This window comes from Cyanistes caeruleus, chromosome 1, assembly GCF_971803275.1.
Source record: "Cyanistes caeruleus chromosome 1, bCyaCae1.hap1.1, whole genome shotgun sequence".
In the NCBI taxonomy this organism is placed as follows: Eukaryota; Metazoa; Chordata; class Aves; order Passeriformes; family Paridae; genus Cyanistes; species Cyanistes caeruleus.
This window is the reverse complement of record NC_141701.1, coordinates 33,758,013-33,782,395: the sequence shown is the minus strand read 5'-3', so window position 1 is coordinate 33,782,395 and position 24,383 is coordinate 33,758,013. Positions and strand designations below refer to the sequence as shown.

At 38.8% G+C, this 24,383-nt stretch overlaps 1 protein-coding gene across 1 annotated transcript in view; it reads right to left on the bottom strand.

Moving 5' to 3' along the window:
* The window catches only part of SLCO5A1 (solute carrier organic anion transporter family member 5A1), a 68,381-nt gene that overhangs the window by 3,301 nt on the left and 40,697 nt on the right, over window positions 1–24,383 (bottom strand). The window contains exons 4-8 of the mRNA XM_023920921.2: window positions 18,720–18,884; window positions 15,175–15,373; window positions 7,198–7,357; window positions 3,362–3,603; window positions 214–278 (exon numbers count right to left, since the gene is read on the bottom strand). Of these exons, the coding sequence (XP_023776689.2) occupies window positions 214–278; window positions 3,362–3,603; window positions 7,198–7,357; window positions 15,175–15,373; window positions 18,720–18,884 (831 nt within the window). The remainder of the gene's footprint in view (window positions 1–213; window positions 279–3,361; window positions 3,604–7,197; window positions 7,358–15,174; window positions 15,374–18,719; window positions 18,885–24,383) is intronic.

The window sequence follows — 24,383 nt, the reverse complement described above, 5'->3', positions numbered from 1 at the left end:
TGCTGTGAAACAATGTTGTTCTAGAAAGTCAGTAACCAAAAACAATAAATTAACCACATTTTCAGATGCAATCTTTTCAGAAGTTATTAATTTTAGCTTCCTAATACAGTTAGTCAAGCAACTAGTTGGATATTTATGGTATTTTAGTACTTTTAAGATGCATTTAAGCTGAACATGGCCTTTATGGAAATGCTGAGCTACTGTAAGACTTACCAAGAGTTCTTAATAAAACAAACTGCATTCCTAGTGCAAAGGGCCGCTCCCCATCTTCCACAGACCTAGCAGGTGAACAGAAAACTCCAGTGAAGAAACAGTCATAACTGATAATCACCCTGGCTCTACCTCATGGCCTTTTCCTCAGCTATAGAAAATATATGTCTAAATTTCTTCTCTTTAGCTTCTACTCTTGTTAACTCCTACTGCTAGGAAAAAATACAGTCAGCCCCTCTGGGACCTTTTTAATCAAAATCTCAGTCATGCCTTTTGACCTTTCTTAACCTGTGTGAGGCCTGAAGAATTTGATCCAAACACATTAAGGAAATTAAGAGAATCCACACAAAATTTTGTGGTTTCTCATGATAACTTTCTATTATTTCATGTCTTTATTTTTTAAATTTTTTTTTGTAAATTAGAACTAATAGGTAACTAAATTGTTGAAGGTTGGACTCAGCTTCTGAATTAACAAATCTTTGTGTAGCATAAGCACTTTGGAGTTAATTTAGGAAAAATTTCACTACGAACATCCAAACAGTCTCTTTAAGTACCTTTTCAATTGAAGTAATATAAGATTCCTTTCAGTGGCTTCAAAGGAAAAATGTCAAGCTTATGAAGACTAAAAACAAAGTAACAAAATTCCACACTTCAACTACAATTTTAATAAACCATAAATTATCTACTGACTGGAAAATATTTTTAACTCTTAATCTAAAGGTCTTAAGATAGACAGCTCCTAATGACATTGAAATAAACCATAAAAATACACAAAAAGTCTGCAGTCAAAGAAATGCAGCTGTGAAACCCAGTTTTGTAAGAAATTGAGAAATTGGATAACCAACCTGGGCCACAGACCTTTAACCAATGCACAAAGCACAGCAGGTGGTTTGGGACAGCAGGTGTCACTGCCCATGTGTGTGGGCACCCATTTTTTGTACTGAGCATTGCAAAATCCTGTTGGAGATGTCCCTTATGTACCTCACTATTGTGAGATTCACTGCAATATTCATCTTCATTTGTCTTTGCTAATTGCAATGCAAGGGCAATATTTTTTTTTTATTACTATTATTTTACATATGGGAAATCCAGAGACAGAAGAACCAAAGTCAGAAGTCTCTGAGTTATAATGGTGCTGTGCACACAATAGTTGAGGTAAGGCTGAACAGCTGGAATTCTGGTATGTCCAGCCCCGAGTGCCTGGCTTTAATGTCCCAAGAGTGATCCTTACAGCCATCCTGTGGATTTTTTGAAAAGCAAACTGGAAGGCAAAATTCCTCAGGGTGACACAGCACAGTCCTCGTGTCAGCAGCAGGCTGCTGCATAAGCCTTTGTCACCTGAGTGGAGAAAATGACAGCAAGAGAGTGCTTGTCCTTGGAGGGGGTGAGACAAAGATTCCTGCCAGAGGGCTTCTCAGCTGTGCTCACAACTGAGCCTAAGGATACCAATGCTATGTCCTGACCTGCCTCATGTTTTCCAAAGTTCCATTACCTAGTACAAAGATTTACCATTATTATTATTTTTAGAGGGACCTAAATTTGTCTCAGAGTATCAGAATGAAGCTCTAAAGACAACACTACCAGAAGGAAATCCTACTTGGTTGGGAGGACCATTCTCTCAGAAATAAAAAGTGCAAGACTGGTGAAAAAAAAAAAAAGCTCACTTTGAGGACAGATTTTACACAAAACCAGGACAAAAGGTGTCTCTATGTCAGTAATTAATGCAGCTAAACAGCTAGTGCTGAGACCTGACATGAACACCACAAGCATTTCAATCATTTGTAGGGATTTACTTCAGATCAGCTCTAACCTGGTCTCATGGACAGGATACTCATATGCATCTGGATCATTTTGGGTGTGTTTCTGAAGAGTACCTCAAACACTGGAGGAGGCTTCCTAGAGAGATGGTCAATGCCTCATGCCTGTCAGAGTTTGGACAGTGCCCTCCCTAACAGGTTTTCATTTCTGCTCAGTCCTGCAATGGCCAGGCAGTTGGACTGGATGATTATAGAGAGTATTTACTAGAGCATGTAGGGACAGGCTAAGGGGCAATGGCTTCAAACTGAAAGAGAGTAGGTTTAGATTAGATATTAAGAGAAAATTCTTCACTATGAGGGCAGTGAGGCATTGGAACAGATAGCCCAGAGAAGTGGTGGGTGCCCCATCTGTGGAAGAGTTCAAGGTCAGGTTGGATGGAGCTCTGAGCAACCTGGTCTAGAAAAAATGTCACTGTCTACGACAGAAGGTTGGAACTAGGTAATTTTAATGTCCCTTGAAACCCCTTCAGATCCCAAATCAAACAGACATCTTTAAACCATTCTTTGTCCTCCTGTTACCAGCAGAACCAATGCTTATGGGTATGCTTTGTAAATTCTAGTAAATAATTATATAATTTTCCTCCAAGTCCTCATTCTCTTTAAACAGCAGCAACATAGATTAAACAAATACAAATTTATTTTAGCAGTAGACCGTATTACATTTTTTTCAGCTCACTTTTCTTTAAAAATCAACAGAACTTCACTTACAGGAACTGTGTTTTAAATGGACAAAGATGTTACAGGGAATGAATATGTTGATCACACTAGATGGCAGAAATGGGAAAAGCCAATCTGAAAATATGAATGCTTTTTTCAAATTGACAAATAAATGCCACTGCATTTTTTCTACAAAGTTGTGTTGCTCTCTATCCTTAAAGCAGTGGCAATAACACCACTACTACAGTAGAAGTTCAAAATTCTTGTGAAGATAAAAAAGGGAGACTCAAAACCAGGCATGTGGCAGGAATGAGCAATTGTAAGAATGAGAAAAGGATGACTTTAAATACTAACTTCTTTCATTTGCATTTGAAAATCCAAACCATTACTCTAAGAAGGTTGAAAATTTTTCAGGAGTAATCATTTTCTTTTATGATGTTTTGCTTTTTTTCTCTTCATAGCACCCGGAATTTACTGCGCACTTCATGTTTCATAAAGTGGATTATCATATTACATATTCTAAATACAAACCTAGATTTCGCCCTGTCCCTGTCAGCTCTTTCACTTTTTAAGGCTACATAAGGATTCTATTCGCTTTTTAAGGATACACAAGCATTACAGGCACTGGTGATAGCGGGCACGTCAAAATTACTTACAAAACGTAACCGAGTTCTCACCTGAGTGTCACTATGACTGCTGATGGCTGGGCACATGCTGTTATAAGGGTTACAATGAAGAGAAATATGAGGAATGGGATGAGCGTGTTGCAGGTCCGATCACACTTCCCAGACACAGCGTAGCCGTTCTCATTCAGGTAGGTTTTGACAATCACCAGCCGCAGCTGACTGCGCTGGCCCACTGTCGGTGGAGTGATCACCTGGCGGCTCTGCACACAGGCACATTCTGTGTAATTCCTGACCTGGGAGAAGAAAAGGGAACGTTTCCACGTGAAAAATATATGTAAGAAACACATTGCAAAGAGATGTCATACAACAGTCCTGTGGCAGTCCTCAATTCAGAATCTTCTGCCCTGAGCATCATTACCCCAAGCACAAGCAAAGACACGTCTCCAAGTAATTTTAAAGCTGGCTTGGACTCTCTGTGATGACGTTACCTTTCCATTGCTTTATTTAGTCTGAGTTTAAAAAATATCTGGAATATATCTGGGAAATATTGACAAAACAATTCAATCACTTCTGACAGGGAGGCTGAAGAAAAATGTTTCTACAAAAAATATGAGGAAATGCTCTTCAGGCAGCAGTGACAATGCCATATTCTGAAATTCAGCAAGCTGCTGACTTTCATGTTCAGGCAGTGTCTTCTGCCATGTTAATGGAAGGCTACCCAGATCTGGCCAAACAGCCACAAGGTGCACTTCATGCTTGAAGCTCAGGACCTTCCACCTGGATGAGGGTGTAGACCTGGGCAGGAGCAAAAACAGAGAGTAAAGGGAAAGCAGAGACTAAATCAGTGAGACTTGAGGACTCACCAAGAGATTCCTGAATGGACAAAGAGAATGAAATTAAAATGAAGAGACTATATAAAGAAGTAGCAATTCTCAGGCAAACAGGACTGTGATTTGAACAAGGGGAGGAAGAGCTAGATCAGAAATAGCCTTCTTTCACATTTACCCTCCTTCTATTTTCACCTAATGTATGGCAAAGGGGTGTGCAGCAGATCAGAATATTCCACTGCCACAGAATAAACTGGCCAGGATATATGTTATGTTACAGGAAGGAGCTTTTTGTTTCCGTTTTTACATTCATCAAACACTGGACCACAGGCACAGAAGGTACAAAATCATCTTAAGACAATGAATTTAAGCACTTAAATATCATGACATATCAAAATCACAGCTGTCTGTCAATTTTAATATATACCTTTATATGCATCCATGCCACGATGTAGACTCACTCTTTTTTTTTCCCATGGGATTTAGCTGAACATCTTAATTATGTATCTATTTATCCTGTATTTTATCTCCCAATTTCAAAATATGAGTTCAGGTATTTTTTTCCTCAGACTAAGGATATTCCACTACAAAGATGGAACTACCCATATTTCATTTGGATTTTCTATAGCACTCACTATATTATAGCTTAACCCTTTCAAAAAGGAGTCATCTTCAAGTTATGAGGTATTGATGTTATATCTATTTTTTAGTTAAGTAACTGAAATGGATCTAAGATTTCAAAAACATGGGTGACTAATTTGAGACAACTGAAATCCTTTTTTTCAGAACATTTTTCATTATAGCCAACTAAATATTTTCTAAATGTAACTTTTCATGCCTTCAAATACAGATTTAGCCAGTTCATCTACATGTGGCACTTCTGGTTGTTGCTCATGTTCCTCATCCAGAACATGAAGAATACGAGGCTAATGACCAGTGGGGAGAAGTTTTATTTACCTGACTTGCCCAACATCACTTAGAAACAAAGCTAATGATAGATTCTGGTATCCCATGGCAGCACTCCACTCTTAACATCACATGAGCACCTGATTTCTTTTTACGGTACCTCATCCAAAATTCCTTATTGCTTCCAAATGCAAACACCAAATAGGAATCCTACAGAAATTAAATCTCTTTACTATAAAATCTTGGTTCATCACCAGCAAAACTAAGTCTGTTTATTAAATGAGACAGACATAGCACGGCAGAAATATTAAGAGTATAGGAATATATATATGTATAAATTATATATATATAAAACAGGTATGAACTGTACACTGGTATCCTTTCCTCTTGGTTTGAATTTTTAAACGGTTAATTTTGAAAACACTATGTTATAACTTTAAATCCAAATATTATACATTAGCAACATTTTGTGTATTATACAGTGGCGCCAAATTACATTTGTTGTTTTTAAAGATATCATACAAAAAGGATTATTTAATCCAAAAAAAAGCCTTTGCCAAGCAATGTCAGCCCTATTCTGTTCACCATTAGCTACTGAGTTAAAACTTCAGGCCATGGAACATCTTTTCTTAAATCATAAGATGTGTAGTATGTTTCAAAATCTGTAGTGAAGAGCACATACCCCCAGAGTATTGCCCTACTAAATAAATTAATAGTGCCAGCTCAATATCAGATGAAATGCAACAAAGATCAAGCCTATGTCTCAATCCAGGAAAGCACAAATTAGATTATACAGACACTGAAATTTAACCACAGGCTCACACTGCAGGCTTTTCCAATTGGTCAAAACAATTTTCTACTAAAAACCATCAAGATAATCTAAAAAGGAAAAAAAGAAAAAAGGTTAAGGGAAACTAATCTGTTCTCAGTGACATCTATGTATGAACACAGTTTTTCAGACCATTATCCAGGTGACCTGAGAAAACACAGGGCTGGAACTAACATCCTCCTGCTTCACAGGCTGGCTCACAACTGCAAATCAGGAGACTGATTTTAAGTAAACTTTCTGGAAAGCACAGTCAAGCCTTAAGAAAATCAAAGTTTACAATACTTATTGTCTTTCTTAATTATCTTTTTTTAAAGGACACTTCTTCAACAGAAGAATTTAATTCCTTAAATTTTTAAGCAAGCTAATACAACCATAATGGTGATACTTAAGTCAGATTCTACTTTTCAACTGTCTTCTTGTGCCCAGTCTTGGAAGTTGCCAAATTTCCACGGTTTAGTTTTAGGATGTCCTTCTCCAGTTCAGCATAACTAGAATGCTGGGTTGTAACAAGCAATGTTTTTCCAAGAAAGAAAATAGATTATTAACATCTTTTAAGTTCTGGTTACTTGAGTTTGATGACAACCTTCATTTAACCTGGAAGAGGTTTAGAAAAAGGCCATGGGACTGGTTGAAATGCTTTACAAGAGCAGAATGCACAGCCAGTCTTTACCTAGCCAGGCAAACCCCAGACCTACCAGTGCACTGGTGCAGGTGCAAGAGCTACTTGGGCAAAATGATGAGGCACACACCTGTGACTTTAAACAAATCCTAACTAAATTTAAACATGAGTTTAAAACACTTCCAACTACCTGAAGAGTTATGTTCTTCCTTCAATTCAGAGAGAGAGTCGCAAAAAACCCCAAACTGCTCTAAAAGGTAAGACTGAGCTTGTGGAAAGACAGTTTGACATGGCTGCCTATGTTGGCAGAAAGCTGAGTTAGACAACACTGACTCGAAGTACCCTCTCCAAGCCCTGCAGGAACAACAGGAATGCAGGTCACTGCCACCAAGGTCTTTGGGGTCTGTACAGGAACCATCAACCTTCCCTATCCCATGGCATTTGCACTCACTCAGCTGGAGGATTCACTTAGTACAAATGAACTTGTGCCTCAAGTTGGTACATAACTAAAGGAAGTGGGTTGGGACCATGCAATAACAGCACTTCCAGTCTTTCAAATCATGGAAAGGCTCAGAAATGGACCAGTCACCTGCAGAGTGAAGCTCAGAGGAGGGATGCTTAAGCTAGGAAAAGAGAAGTCTTCCATCTGCATGGGTCCTGAGGGGCTACTCAGGGGTTGTGTGAGGATGGTGGGTGAAACACTTACCCCTGTGCTGTGGTTTCCACTATTGATGCAGCCAGCTAAGCAAGGATTAAAATACGTTATTCCATCTGATCCACAGACAGGCTCGTACTCATGAATCTTACATCCACAGTTAACATTACAGCTTCCAGTCAGATTCCTGTGGGCCATGGCAAGAGTGGGACTGAAGAAAGGAAAAAGAACATGCTAGTAGAGCATACACAGATACCCATATTCTCCTGTACAGAAGGAACGAACATCCTACTCATTAACTCTGGAGCTGAGAACTGATTATCAAAGACTGCATTAACTCTAGGTTATGTATATGATGTAAACAATATAGAACACCCAAGTCATACTTGCCATCAACTAAAAACACAATAAAAGAAATAATACCAAAGTTTAAAATTTGTATCGTATTTGGCTACATGATAAATATAGTTTTCCCCTGCTTTTTTTTCCTCTATGAAGTAAGACACTACTATTCTGTATGTCTATTCTAAGCTGCAGTAATTTCTTGACAATTACTAATGAAATACTCAGTGACAAGATGTAAAGGTTCTGTGAACTAATAGGCATCTTTTTCCACATACCAGCAGCTCTTCAGAAAACAATGCTTGTATTACATATACAAGTATCTGCAATCTACAGGAAGCTCTTCAGATGTGGAAGACTGCTAAGCTTTTACTAAATGTCTGTAAATGAATCACCACTCTGCTTCCCTAGACCACTCCCCAAAACGTGGCCAAAGCCCAAATCCCTTATGGATTTGGACATATTTCAAATGCTTCCTTCCCATCCTTGAGTCAAGGCAGCTTAAACACCTGTACCTACATGGCTCCCTAACACCACATAAATCTATGCTTGGTCTTTGAGAGCTCTGGCAAAATTGCAGACAGTAGCTTATTTCACTTCAGTAGTCCCTGAGAACTGGTAACTATACTAATGTCTGAGAATTATACTGGAATGCACAACCACTCCACACCAGGTACTACAGTGTAATACCGAATTAACTGTTCTGTCTTGTTTGCCCTGCTCTCAGTACTGCTCAATGGCCACTGCTGTTTAAAACTACCTCAAGTACCTCTGCTCTGAGCAGATCAGTAGCTATCCAGGGAATTTCAGCACCTCCTCAGCCAGGCAGGAGCTGAACAGAATCTGTACTGGGTTTGTGGCTGCATCCTCAAGATCCTGCACACATGCTCACAGACTGCCATGGCTGCAGAGCCTCACAAGGGCTGCTGTTGGCTTGTCTTCATGTCTGTGATGTGGGCAAGGCCAGTGTGAACAGAACTAGCAGCAGATACAGTACATCCCAGCTATCCCAGGGACCACAAGGAATGTTCTTCTGTTCCTACTTTCTACCCCGGACTAGACCAGAGGCTGGGCTCAGGAGCCACTCTGCACACAGTGACTGTCACCCACGCTGTGTCACCTCACCTCCTGTCATTAGTGACACTCAGTAGCACAACTGCTGCTCAGAGGATTCCACTTGACTGGTTTTCTTGTATTTATACACCACTATTTGCTTTTGCTGAATATGCTTGTGTTCCCAGCTGTGCACTTTTGCAGACAATTAAATATTACTAAGTAGCTTTCAAGTATTTATTGACTGTCTACTGATCACACAAATCAGGTTCACAAATTTAGCTCTTGGAACTACTTTACACTTTGTGGTCTAGTTGGATGCTAACCAAAGCCTTTCTGAGTGTTTTGTTTCTTGCTCCATAAACAAACAAAGTACACTTTTAGAAACAAGTTGCAGCTTGAGCAGGAAGTCAAATATCCATGACTACTACTGGTTCTGTCACCTTCTCAACTATCAGCTGAAATTTGTTATATTATATCCTGCTGAATTTCAATAAGCAGTATGCAGCAACACATCATATAGCAACGGGCAGACTTTTCCAGTAGTCTCTCAACAGAACTTTTTCTCCAATGGAAAAAACACCAAACCATGCAAACATTCCTCAGGAACATGTAAATTTCAGCAGCACAGTGACAAAAGCTTTTCATACCTACAGGAGAGGCAGCATTTTTAGTTTTACAAAATCCTAGTCAGCCTGCTGAGCTGGATGTCCCAGATGCCTGAATACTTGGCATAAGGGGAGACTCCACAACCTGCCTGGGAAACCCTTGCACCCGTGTTCCTGTTGACAACAGGGCTTTGCTACACTGCACAGGACCGGGTCCAGGGACAGCCCAGACTGTCGGGAAAGGCACAGCTCAGGTTCCACTCTCCAACCTCTCTCACCCTGCAGCACAAATTCTTCTCATCTCTTATTCCTCCACCACCTAAAACCCCTCTCAGGAACAGATGGCTGGGGTTGTTCCACAGGCAAGAGAACCCACTCCCTGTCTGGCTCTGCTTAAGTAGCTAACTCACTTCAGCTGCACTGCTGAACATTACCATGACACAGAGGTTAGGAAATCAGCTTAAAAAAAAACGGTGAATGAAATCAGGCATGCAAGAAATGGGAAGCATGAAACTGGAAACTGAACTGAGAGCACTGTGATAATTTAATCTCAGGGGCATTTTTTTGTTTGTCCTGGAAGATGACTGAAGTTTACAGATACACAGAACAAATATGTTCAAATTAATAACAAGTTACTGCAAGCTCTGTCTCTCCAGCTTTCACCACTTTTTATCCTTAGCATATCACTGTAAGGCTTATTTGGGGAATTTCTTTTTGTTGCTTAGAGCAAATACCTTGAACACAGAGAGATTTGGGTTTTCTCATCCTTTCAAGAACATGTTAATAGACAAAATCATCAATTAACTGCATTTCCAAAAGTTCATTATCAGACAGTTGTAAGAGGCTCATGCTTTCATCTTCATTACCTTCACTCTTCACTCCTCTTTCAGTGGTGAGAAACAAATGAAGGATAAAGGAGTTTCAGATGCTGGGAACAGGAAATCTCTACTAACAACTGTCTGTGTAACCCCATTTTCATTATATGGGATCAACCATACAGCACATACTACAACATACAACAGATTTCTTGAACACTTATTTCAGGAAGGAATCATTTTTTCTTGAAGGTATGCATTCTTCTGGAAGTAAGCTGAACCAAAGTACTTTACTAATCCTGTCTTCTGGTACTGGAAGGCTGCCTACTCTCCACAAAGGAAAACAAAGCACTTATCCCTGAACTGGTATAGCCCATCACAGATTTAGCTGCATCAGCCATTAAGCACAGGTTCTTAGGGAAACTGCACCAAAGCTAGTATGTCCTGCTCATGAGCTGATCCATGGGAAAAGCAGCCTAGTTTCAATGCAGCAGCTGCTGTAGAAACATGGCATGTCTGAGGAAGAGCTGCTCTGCTTGTTTGACCAGGCGCAGGTACAGCCAACTTGCAACACTGCTGCACCTGAGCTGCCAAGGACACCAGTCATGCACACAAAAAGAAACCAGCCCCAAATGACAGCACTTCCTGAACTATTCTTTCAGTTACAAACAAGGATGCTGCTCCTTCCATTAATAAGATTCAACTGCAAGTTTGCTAGACATGTGCTCAGACAAAACCCAGAACCCTATCCGACAAATTGCATTTGTTCACTTCTCAGGGAAACTGTTCTGTGTCTCCATGACAAAATGCCAGTAAAGCTGATAAAGAGAAGACCTTCGATGTGACTAACAATGTAAAGGACTCTAGTTTCTAACATTTTTTTCTAAATCGTGTTTTTCTCTCCAACTATTACTCCAGGGAAGGTTTGTGGTAGAAGAGTAAAGTGAGAAAAGAGAAAATATACAATGAGATTTATTGCCTGGAATTCTTTGCCCTGTGACCTGTTATTTCACATACTCAGGCTTGGACTGAAACATCACTGACAGTCAATGAACAAACGTTGTGGGGGGAAAAAATGCACCCCCTTCCCACAAGGTTACAATTTAAATGAAATGCAGTAAAAAAAAAAAAGAAAGAAAAGAAAGTCAAACCGTAATTTGATAACATCTAAACAAATAACTGATTTTGCACATGGTTTTATTGATATCACTCTAGTAATGTAGAGGACCGAGGAAATAAAAAGAGAAGGAGATAACCTCACCACACTTTTTCTATAATCTTAATATTAGGCTATATGATAAAAAGGATTATCTTAATTTGATAGCAGTATTTTTGGTTTATTTGGTATTCTGGATGGCAGAGATCTGCAGTCTCCTTGTGAAGAAGCAGCTGGAATTGCAGCAATGATGCAATTTTTGTGTAGCTGTCAAACAAGGGACCCTCTCACTGTGCTAGCTGGATTCCTTCTTTGTTGTTATTGTTCTGATCCAATTAGTCACTGCTTTCAAGTTAAGGAATACCACTGGCTGACTGGACTGAAATAGATACAATAATAATACTGGTCATACAGGAGGAAGAATAGAAATACTTTTTTATGTGAAATACCTCAGTAAGCCAATTGCACGCTTTAACTAAACTTTAATTGCACCAAAACAACACAAAGCAATCAAAAAGAGTCTGTGTTGATTCATTACATATCAGAAATGTGAGAGATGGAACCGAACTAATCAAGGAATCTGTGACTATGAGTAAGCTCACCATGGAGGCTGCTTTAGCTGCCTTATACGACAATACATGCAAGAGACAGGTCTGAAAAAGAACAAAGCAGCTGATGTCTGCCATTTCCCTTTTGTTCAGTACTGGTGAGTACCTGCAATGCTGGGTTCAGTCCTGGGCTCCTCAGTAGAAGAGAAACATGCATGTGTGTACTGGGTAGGGGCCACTGAAAATCCACTAAGATGATGAAAGGACTGGAGGATCTGAGGAAAAGCTGAGAGAGCTGAGACTGTTCAGTGTGGAAAAGGCTCAGGGAGATTTCATCAATGCCTACAAATACGTGAAGGGATGCGCACAGAAGGCAGACCCAGGCTCTTTTCAGTGGTGCCCAGTGCCAGGAAGACAGGCAGTGGGCACACACTGAAACACAGGAGGTTCCCTACAGACACCGTGAAACAGTTTTCACTGGGAAGGTGACTGGGTAGTCACACAGGTTACCCAGGGAGGCTGTGGAGCTTCCCTCCATAGAAATATTTAAAAGCCACCTGGACTCTTGTCCAGACCATTCACTCAGTCACTTCCCACCTGGATGCTGTTATGGTGCAGGAGAAGGGATGCTATATTGTGGTTTGACATAAGGCTCCTTACGCTACAATTCAAATATCAAACGTGCTCTCAGAACAAGGCTGGGGCACAGAACAATAGGTTCTAAAATGCTGAGATGTGTAATACTGAGGTACCCTTGATCTTCCTGAGAACAAAAATACTGATGACATACCACCAACAGCAAAACTGCTTGCGTCCACCATAAAACAGCAGAAAATTCTTTCTAATGCATTCTAATCTGTACATGCCTCTAGGTCCTGTCCACTTCCTTGCAGCTGGTACAGTTAGAAAAATACTGAGTTATGAAACATACTGAATTATGAACATCATTGCCTACTTTTCTTAGTACTGGTATGCACCAGTACTAACACAGTACTAACCAGGTAACATAACTTCTATGTTAACTGAAACCTTGTTCATCCCTCTCCTTTGTAGTGGTTTATGGCTCAGCTCACCAAAGGAAAAACTGTATTTTTAAATGTATAAAAAACAAACAGTAGAAGTGAACGTATTTGTCCAGAAATTATCCTGCAGGGTATGTCTACACTGCCCAATGCATCTCAGATCTCTGGGTTGCAGTCAGTGCAGGTAGGTCAGATATCAGACCTGGCATTGCCATGTTAGGGTAGAGCATCATGCAATACATTTATTCCAAACCAGGCAGCTTTACTGCTTTCCCAATCCAATCTTGCCCATTGAACTGGCTTTGACATCACTAAACTGCACTACAGTCAAAGTAGAGAATGAAGTTTGTGTTTTATTAAACTCAACATGAAAGCATGATTTTTTTATTCCATGGCCAATAACATTCTCTGATGGCTGAGTTAAAGAGTTGCCTACCAAATAAGTGATTTGAAGCTATCAAATGATTGATCATGAGGATTAAGAGAATGCTTATCACGTCAGATATTCAAGATTAATTTATGTGTAGTGTTGCCTTTTTACCATCATTTTGATAATAAATGCGGACTTGATCTCTGCGTTAAAAAAATTTAGCTGAACCATGCTTTGTAACATGCTGGTAATTCTCAATTTCTGATGACATTACATTCAATACAATTTTTATACTTATTTCAGAGTTTATGTACACCAACAGTTGTGAGAATTTTGCCATTAGTATTTCTCACCTCTTTTCTCAGTAAGAACAATTAGATTAAGGTAGTAAGGAAGTAATGCTACTGCAAACTTGCACAACAGCTGTGAATTGATGCTTATTTCTCTTGATGCTATGTATTTACTGCAAATGTTATCACTTACTAAAGAAAAATTAGATACTCCTACAATTCCAGCATGAAGGCTATGAGTTACATGACAATAGTATGCCTTGTCTTCAGTTTATACATAGATTTAAATAAAATGGATTCTTCTCCAAACAGAAAGGCACAGGCTTCTCATTACTCAGGCAGGGACATTCTGACTTGCCACACAGATCACCTAATTCCTATCTGAATTTTATATTTTCATTCCCATTAATCTTCATTTCTTCATCTATACCCACAGGCTGTCGCAAACATTTAACAGCAGGTGAACAATCAAAGCGTTCCACCCCCATCCTATCCCTCTCCTCTCCTTCTTCAGCCCACTAAGCTCAGATGAGGGTATATTACTGCTACTTCCTTCTACTGACAGCCCCTCAGCAGCAAACTTTAGGTCTTAGGAATACAAAGGAGTAACAGCTTTTCATCAGCTCTTGACTTTCAGCTGCTGGTTTTCTTTTCTCTAGCATTAAGGTTTGACAGCAATGTAGTAACACCCAGCAACAAGCAATGCAAAACATTCTCTGTGTAAACAGTGCCTATTTTCTTCCTCCCATTTTCCCTCGTTATTTTTCACTTGCTATCCCCTATGCCCTCCTGTATTTTTTCTCCATTTCATAATCTCTTTTCCCGCTCCACACTCTGCATTCTCTTCAAAATATTCAGAGTCCAGAGCTGAGCCCTCAAAGCAAATATACAGATGGATATGATACCCAGCACCTGGTCATAATTAAAAGGCAGACATGCCTCAGATGTAAAAGCAAAGGGAAAAAACATTGCTTCAAATAGGTTCACACTCTCCAAAAACTTACTCTGTTCCTGTGTTTAACCTACATGAAGAAGACAATTTGGAGGAAAATCTCATGTACAAAGTAAGAAAGAAAATAAAAGCTCATGATCAGGCTTCTACGGAATCACTCTCCAATGAAAATGTCTTAAGTTTTACCACACTGCCTTTCCTCCAAACATCCTTTTTGGTCCTTTTATGCCCTTTCATGCATTTCTTAATGCCACAGCCGACATTCCTCACTCCCAAGTCCCTCCTATATCTACACCTTATTCCTCACTGCAGTCCTCTTCACTCTGTATATAACTTTAGGCAATATGATGATCCAGCAAGCACTGGAGGGCATTCACACAACTAGTAAAGGGTTCATAAGCAGTGTACACCACTAATGTCAGCAGCACATGCCCAAGCAATTCCACTCAAATAGGGACTCTAGACCTAAAATACTATTAAGGTGATAATTAATAAACCCATTCAGAAATAAAATCTTCATAATCCACTTAGCTTTTTCACAATTTTTATGAGCAGAAAACATTTTGAAACACTAAGTAAATTTTAAGTAATCTACAGAGGACATTATTCTTGTTTTTCTACATCACTGAAGGCCATTCTAACACATTTTCTCACCCCTCAAAAAGGTGAGTTACTACATAAACTGCATTATAAACCAGATGTAAAAAACAAAGACCACACACTAACAGCTTGTGTTTATATCACAATACTCACTAAATTCTCATTTGAACATGTGGCTTTCTCAGTACATCAGCTATCAGCATTTTTTACATTTCTAGGTCAGGCTTACTGGAAAAAGCTGGTTTTGACAGAGATAATTCCAAGATACTTACCCAGTTGTGTAAGGTATATTTATTCCCCCTAGATTAATGCTTTCACATCCAACAATGAAGAGTGTTGAAAAACACAGCAGAGATACACCACTGCAGATCATAGCCAACTTTGCAGACTCTCGTGCACCAAGTTTCAGCTTTTTTATAATGTAGCCGCCTAGGACAATACCAACACCAGCACTTGGGACAATTATCACACCTGCCAGGAAGAAGTTTGAACAGCATTAAAAAAGGACCTACAGAAATGGCATAAAACATAAATATTGGTTTCATTCCATAATTAGATGACTGCAACTGCTGCACTAAGATCTCCATTGTCTGATTCTCTGCTAGCAAACTGAGTCAGACTTTTCAAACCTCTGGAGTGTTGTCAAAGAATTTATAAAAGCCTCCTTATCATATCAGCATCAGCCAAAGCATATAAGAGAACTATTGTACTTACAAGCAGAAACATTGTTTTGTATTTATTTTAGAATGGGCAGAAAAGCTACATATAGGTCCAGTTTAAACACTGAAAATGTGAAGAAATCCAGAGTTGGACACAAATCTTCCTCCTCCCATTCTCATGATTAATTCCAGCAAAGCACAAGCGCTAACCTCAAGCAGGACCCCAGAAACCTGCCCACCTGCAACTGCACACCCAAGACTGGCTGCAAATTTGCCTTCTGGATACTTAACTCAAGCTGAATAGCACTTTCTCAGGCAACTAGCACCAGGACAAGAGGAAATGGCCTCAAGCTGGGCCAGGAGAGGTTCAGGCTGGACATTAGAAAGAACTTCTTCACTGAAAGGGTGGTTAACCGCTGGAATAGGCTGTTCCAGGAGGTGGTGGAGTCCCCATCCCTGGAGGTGCTCAAGAAACAATCAGAAGTGGCACTTGGTGGCTATGGTTTATTGACATGGTGGTGTTTGGTCAAAGATTGGACTTGATGATCTTAGAGGTCTTTTCCAACCTTGAGTCCATGATTCCACGATTCCTACCTCAGCATTACAATTCATCTCTCCACAGATATGCAGAGTGTAAACTGATCAAACACAATTTAAAAAATTAAGATAATAAATTAGGGTAAGTTTAGGACACAAAGACGTGCCTATGAAACCTCTACTGCTCTGCTGCTGAAGTTATAAGATAAAGCAACACATTACAAATGGGGTTGTCCCCACTTGTTAGGTCCTGAGGTGGTGGTAAAGTCACCAAATGTCTTATGCTTTCCTTCCCTTATCTTTTGCTTCTCACTGATGTAAGAAGGTCTTTAATTAAAGGCCTTGCCAATAAAGATTCATTCTACATAAACATGCAATTTGAACTACTTTTGGCAGCTGCATCTACAGAGAAGCTAAACTTTATAATCCAAATTGTTAGAGATGCTGGTCTCTTAAAGAAGCCAGTAAGACTATCACTTGCAAATACGTTTAAGATTATTGTAAAGAATATTCATTCTCTGCTAATATGTCTAAAGATGAAAGGGACATTATGGAAATGTTGACACTTTGAAGGCAAGAATAGAGGGAACACCAGCTGGCACCTTAATTATACTGCATTATAGAATAAAATGTCATTTCAGGAGGAAGATTCTAAACAATATGTCTTCACAAAACCAAAACCAGTCTTTCTTCCAAGAGCAGAAATTAAATGTAGAAGCTGCACAAGTTCAAGCTATGAAGTTTGGCACATAGTGTTTTTTGATGATGATAACTGCCAGGGTTGTTTCAAAACCAAAGGAAATTGAGACGTAATTAAAGAATTGCTGCTTAAAAGACAAAAAATTGCCAGTAAAATCTTTACAGGAAGAGATTCAGGAAAAACATGTACTCAGCTGGCAGTATGTGTATTAAGCATAGGTGTGTAATGCAAATAACAGTAAATTCTCCTTTTGCTAACCAGAAAATTTGTCAACTTGTCATGTCTTTTACATTACTAGCCAGTAGCAATCTAATACAGAATTTCCAAGTTTCCCTTTCCCATCCTTCCTACCAAAAAATATTTATAAAATTAACAACTGTTGGCTTCAATGCTAAGGTTAAAAGTTGGGACTGTAGAAGCAGTGCTCATTTGTCCTTGTTGCACATCCAGCCTGATATATCTCATCATCTTCTTCTGGTTCATTACAATACTCTTTATCAGTAATTTATACTGATAAAGTATCAACAGGGGAAACAACAGATGGTATTAACTTCACACTTTGGCAAGGTCACACTAGTTTTACCTCTTTTAATGTATTGGCTGCTGAGTACTTCTTCTGGCAAGAATGTTTCTGGTTTATCTTGAGAATGAAGTAAGTTATGTTGTAGCCATCCCATCAAGACTCATTACAGCAAAACTCCTGTGTGTAGCTAACCTAAGCTTCAGAGAGCATCACGGTCCCATGAGTCAATGTTTCCTCCTTATAAGTAGAACACAGGGATTTCATGCCCTGAAGAAAATCTCATCCCAGAAACTCTCAAATAGAAAGCACCACTGACTTTCCCCTCCCCACTCTAGAAATTCCTTGCATTTCTTCCAGCCACTGCAAGTAACAAATTCTTCCCATGTGAAGTCTATGTGCCTTCCTTCTTCTACTTATTTTTGTCCTTTTTTGACAGATGGCCCTGGGCAGCTTCACCCCATACTTCACCTGTGTCCCCACAATTCACTCCACTCCATCACTCCTAGGGCACAGTGTCTGGAAGTATGAGGGAACAAAGAACTAACCTGCCTATCAATTAGCATTTATTCTATACAAGAAGCACTATGGAGAATTTAAAAAGACTATTACTAAGACAAATGTCTTTATAAACAAAAGCAGCTAGAAGAGAAGGAAACTTATCTGCATGACACAGGCCCCAGTTCTGCACAATATTTTGGCCTCTTTTAGTAGGCAAGTTCTTTTCTGTCTCAGTCACAGAGCAGTGTGAAGATTAAAATTTTGTGGTCTGTAGCTGTGTAAAAAGTTTGACGTGGCTGTACTTTGGTACAGCAGGGGAGGCACTACACATGCAAGACTGGGGTCTCCTGAAATGACAGGTAGGAGAGAATTTGGGGAGTTCTGGACTAGACTAGAGTGTTGTCTCAATGTAAATAAGCAAATAAGGAGGAAACCACCACCCTTGGAGGAGAGAGAGATAACTGAAGAATGGGACAGATAAACAACTTTTCAATGGGGGAAAGAAGACAAAGATATTTTAAAGATCAAAGAAGAGACAAAATTCACAGACAATAAGAACAGTTCTGAGAGATCTTTCAAAGCACACAAATTGCAGTCATGTCTATGGCTTTTCTAGCTTGTTTTTGTTGGTTTTTCCCCCCTTGGAGACCATCAACAAATGATAAAACATCTGTCTAGGCCTATACAAAAAAAATATCTAGCCCTTTAACAATATAAATGAGTTCACATTTTACATATACATATAACAAACATCAAAAAATGTTCTGAGTATCTAAGCAAATGCAGAAAGCTGGATCCAAACACCTGTTTGAACAAACACCTTTTTGGTTCATTCCTAGTTGACTCATTTCATTAGTGAAAGCCAACGTTGCAAGATAACACTATGTGGCAATGCCTTACCAGTGTAGATGCTGGCATTGGAAGCTGGGATGCCAAACTGTGACTCGATGAACTTGGGAATGAAGGTAATAAAAGCTGTGACAATGGCACTCTCAGCTGTGTATGACAAACTCACAAAAAGGAATGTCATGTTGCTTAAGATCCTGACAGCTGCTCTTGGAAGCTCTATAAAATGACAAAAATGACAAACGAATGTTAGAAACAATGAGTGAGAAACAAAAGCAAACTGAAACAGAACCAATTGATTTTCTTTGAGACGGGACTGGCAATAATGGCTTGCTAGCAACTGGTACACTTGCTAGACTGAAGGGAGAGTGCATACTTGCAATTGTAGCCTTTGCTCCCTGCTCTGACCCCATCTCACTGCCTTGCTCAGGGCCATGGTCCCACTTGGCACAATCATAACTGAGGTGTGTATTAAAAATACATCTGAAAGAACAGATAGTAACACCATGACAGAAAGAAAACCAGCAATAAAATGTAGGGATTTTGGAATGATTCTGATCTCTTGATATTTTCTGTGATATAACACATACCACACTGCTGAACTGACAGTACTGAGTTTTGCACTCTATAGGAGGAAAAAAGATCCTATACTCCCCGTTACTCTCTGCTTCAAGGACCATGCTTGGAAAGCTGGGGTAATAATAACCTAAGTTGAAAGTGGAACCAAAATATTTTTAGTTAAACCTTTTTCATCATGATTTAAAAGCATTTATAATGATTCAGACAAACATAATGAAAAGATTACATCAATGATATCAAGGAATCTCAACATACAATACATACAACTTCACTAATATTCTCAGAAGGAATAAAGCAATCAATTAAAAATGAGAGTACATCATTACCTTAAATTGAAAAAGTATTCATAGATGTTGCAATTATTCTCAAATCAAATATCAAACTCCCATGAAATTCAACACTGTAAAATTAAACACTTACATACTTTTAATTTAGTCCTTCAGTGATGTCAAATTATCATCACCCTATTCAGCAGTTTGTTATTTTTTTGGCATTAGATGCTGTGATTTTAAACAAGTTTTCCTTGGGACATTTTTTACCCAAGATCAAAATTTTTTTTAAGTGTTATATCCAACCTACTATAGTTCAGATTTTTTTCATTTGCTTTTAACTTGGTACAGAAATGGAATAGTGCTTGAATCAAAGTGAGCTGAATTCAATGACAAGAGCAACCATTAGAAGTACATGTTGAGCAAGAACACTGAGTGAGAATTTTATTGACGCTAAAAGTAGTCAAGACAAAAATCTATCTCACTTTCTCCACTGTCTCCAGTAGGTTATCTGTATAAAAGCAAACAGAATTTCACTTGTCATGTCAAAACTTGTCAAGCTGCAAATTAGCACTTAAGTTGTCTGACTGCATCCAGTCTTAGCTTATGCCAGTTGTCAAAAATTATACTGAATTCATTATGAGTACTTGGTTTATAATTTTAATGTAGTCAAATGCTCTCCTGCTACATCGATGATGAAACATATTAAATGTTAAATACAAAATTTGGTGGAAATAGCTAATGAATAAATCATATTAAGAAGCACTCATATATGTGAATCTTAATGTTTTTACCACCTACAGCTTTTTTTTTTAAAAAAAAATGGTGATGCTGTTTGCAATAGAAGCAACAGGAGCAAGCAGTTATGACCATGCTGATGCTGCTGTGAGAAAGGAGTCAGGAAGCAGAAAGAAGAATTGGTCCTGCTGCAAACTGGGCTACTTAATGGCAGCTGCTCACCTGGGTTAAAAATGTGTGAGAAAATAAGGCATCATCACAGAGAAAGATAATTTTGTTAGAATGATGAACTGAGTATTCTTTGTAGAAACAAATTGGTAGCTCTTGGCCAAGAGATGAACTCAAGGTCTTTGCTTAATCGATTATTTCAAAGAGACTGGTCCAGACATATAACACCTGGTAAAGTTTGCCCTTCCTGGTAAAACTGAGCTTCAGAAAAATGTCTGCTTTAGAATTTTCAGTCAACTAAAGGATTAATTTGGCAAAGAACTGCAAAGCTAATGAACATTTTGCTCTGGTGTTTGTATGTAGAGCCGTACTTCTGTTGACTCCTACTTACATCTCATCTAAGCACTCAGGCTAAAGGTCATTATTAATTTCAAAACTAATTAGTATTTTGAAATGAAATTTCTACTGTTAAGTAGATAAAACTCAGTGTCTTGGAATAAGCACAGTGTGAAGGGCTCTTCAGAGAACAGCTTTGTTGATTACTGTAAATTTTGGCATGAAATAAAGAGTTGATTTCTGTATGCCACACTAATACTTGCCACCTGGAGCACTTAAGAGTTGATCTTTGTGGTTTATAAACAGCAACTGTCTGGCACACGAGGAAAAGCTGCTATATAGCAAGAAACTTGGAAATAAAAACACACATTCAGAGTTAGATTTTCCTGATTTCCTCCCATAATCTCCATCAAACCCTGTGTGACAGCATCTGTACTACACTTCTGAATTTAAAAACCTATAATAAAAGGTACTATTAAGTAATTCATTATTTTCAGCCACAATAACTGTAATAAAAAAGCAAGAACACTAAAAACTTAAAGGATCCTTTACACTACATAATCAGTCATGCTTTTACAACATTTCTATGTTAAATTACTTTTGTATGTCTAGCCATAGGCCTAGGCTTTGATGTCAAGGCCATTATTAAACCTGGTTTGATTTTTAGGAAAGACATCTTCAAAAGACATTGCATGTTTTTGCCAATGTGAATCAGAAACAAACCTACAGAACTTGCAATTTCCCGCATTCTGCCATCTAAACTAATAAACCTCTATCAACTACACTCCTAGAACTAAAACAATCTTTTAGCATGGCTACAAACATGTTTATATTTCTGTGAAGTAACTCAAATTTTAACATCTCACCTTTTTTTTTTTTCCCCCCAATAACCTAGTATACAGCTAATAGTAAATTGAAACCTGCCTTGCTGGACTGGTTTCTAGTCTACTGGCAATTTTTTTCCTTTCATGATCTTTGACAGTATTTTTTCTCTGGTCAGTATTCATATTTCTTTTACTCATGTGCTGGACCGCTGCTTGATTCATGGTAAGAGAAAAGCGTAAGAAAAATCTGCAAGTAATACAAGTATTCATAAATATTTATCTAAGCAAAGCACTGTAAACTGAATTTCAATAAAAACTCAAATAATTCTGACTTCATCTCCTGCTTCAACATTTAATATAGTTTCTTTTATCCCTGTTCCTGCACACCCAGCCCAGGGCAATGCAATGTGAATAAATCACCCCAGCCTACAGCACTGTCCTTCTGTAGTCCATCAGGAAAGTCTCTTGTAAGGGTGAGGCAGATATCAGCTGAAAGACCTTCCTTCTGCTAGTGCTCCCAGTCTGGACAGCACTACCCAAACTTGCAGCTCTGGAGAAGGCTCAATCCATGCCGTGGTCTCAGGGGAAGCTTCCACTCTTGTGCAGTACAAAGCAGAGCCAAGATTTTAGACAGAATTTCTGGTTCGTTTATCAGAACGGAAACCAGCGAAGCGACACACAACTACATCAAATATATCCTGCATGGAGCTAATCACTGATCTCTAAAGTAGTATTTTGCCATTTCATTATCAACACCATTTAAACAACCTCATTCGACTCTCAGGACAGGCCTTAAATTCCTGGCTGGTGGCTGGACTGTTGAACAGTGCCTGATCTTAATCCCATCAAGAGAGGAGGGGTTCAGAACCAGTTCGATATCAATATTACTTATTTTAATGTGATTTAGAGCAGGTCCTCGAGGCTCCAGTTAACACTGCTCATCATTGCATGGAGCTATGCCAATCTTTTCTATTTTGAGCTCTTCAGGACAGCCCAAGAAAGGACGAGAAGGAAGTGCCTTGCTCAAGGTCAGTGGCACTGCAGGATCTCCAGCCATGGTCTGTGGAGCCCTCTGACATTTACAGTGCCCACCAAGTGCCCCCACACACAGCCCACTGTCTCCTGCTCCTCTTCTGATCCTGTCAGCTGATCTTCAAGCAGCACAGAAACTCCAATCCAGATCCTTGGCAAAGCACTTCAGTGGGCTTATCCTGCAGTCACAAGCCCCTCAGGAGTTTCTTTTATTTCTGCTGATGCCCTGACAATCATTTTTATCCCGTCTCTGTCCGTCCCTGGAACTCACTGAGAAAGGCATACGATAGCTGCTAGATATGAAAAGGCAGACAGGAATATTCTACATTTAAGAAAGGGCTGTACATAGGAACAAAACAAAAAAAAACAAACAACCCAAAGGCTACAAAATATATATAATTAATTAGATTAATTATTTAATTCAGATTAGATAATTCTATTTTAAGTAATATACACATTTGCTTTCTTCACACTGCTCCTTTATTCAATTGCACAGTAAGTTGCATTATAGTGGTAAGTGAAAAGGACTGCAGATACAATTTCCACGGTACCAAACCTTAAGGGTATCTAGATAATAAATGAAAACAGTAGTTTTGTCTGCTCAGATTCATGTAGTATCTGCACATATGGGATTTAACCATGGTATCTTCATTATAAACTCCTCTAGCTCATGTAATCTACACCTCCTCTATTTTTCCCCAATAAACTACATCAAATTTTCTTCTTCCTGTGACCTACTTAGTCTTTTATTTAATACTTTTGATTCCTGACTCAGAAGCATTCTTCAGCTCACATTTACTACTTGAAACGTAAGTAAGAAAAGACTGAATTCCAAGCCCTTGCAACTTGAAACATGTGAAAAAGCAAAGTTGTATCTGTAGTTTTATCTAATCTCAGCTCTACCATGGGCCAAAATAAAGCTCAAGTCACTGAAACTTGAAACTACTTCTGGATGGAGCCAGTTTTGGTTTATTTCTTCAGCCTATACAAGCATTCAGTGCAGAAAAAAAGACTCTCGTAACTTTTTGAGCTCTTTTCATTCACCTAGAGAGTTAATCAGGAAATTAGGACAAATTACAACAAGGCAAAAATCATTTTGCCAGGCTTCCTGGGTAAGATGACATCATATTGGAAGAACAAAACATTTACTTTCTTTACAGATATGTGATGGCACTGATCTCTGTCATGGCAGACTATGACATCATTGATATTTATTAGTACAGAACAGAAGATATGACCTACTAAATCAACAGTCTCCTGGTCACTGCCCAAGTGGAGTTACTGCCTATAGTGCAATAAAAAGATGAAGCTCTGAAATTCAATGGAAAGTATAAAATGTTCACTGCATCTCAGAAGAAGCAGTGCTAAATGACCTAGGCACATATGATCCTTTTTTCCTTCCCATTATAAACAAAATTACCTCAGCTGAAAAGCTTGAGGCAAGATCTTATTCTATAAAGCCCACTTAAATTGGAAAAATAATTAAATAATAGCGCACTCCTGCTGCAGGCCTTCTTTGCTAGGGTAACTGACACTAAATGGGAAAGCTATTATCAGCTTACAGTAAAATACTTTTTCTGCTTATCTCAACTACCTCACTATCTTTCTGGCATGTTTCTTTTCACTGTTCCACATGGTGAAGTTTCTCCTCTAAAAAAAAATTTAAAGTTTTGTACAGTAAAAGCTCTAATTTGGTAGCTCCATTAATATAGAATTATATAGAATGCATGTTACACATCAAGGCAGATACAGACCAAAGAAACACATGCCAA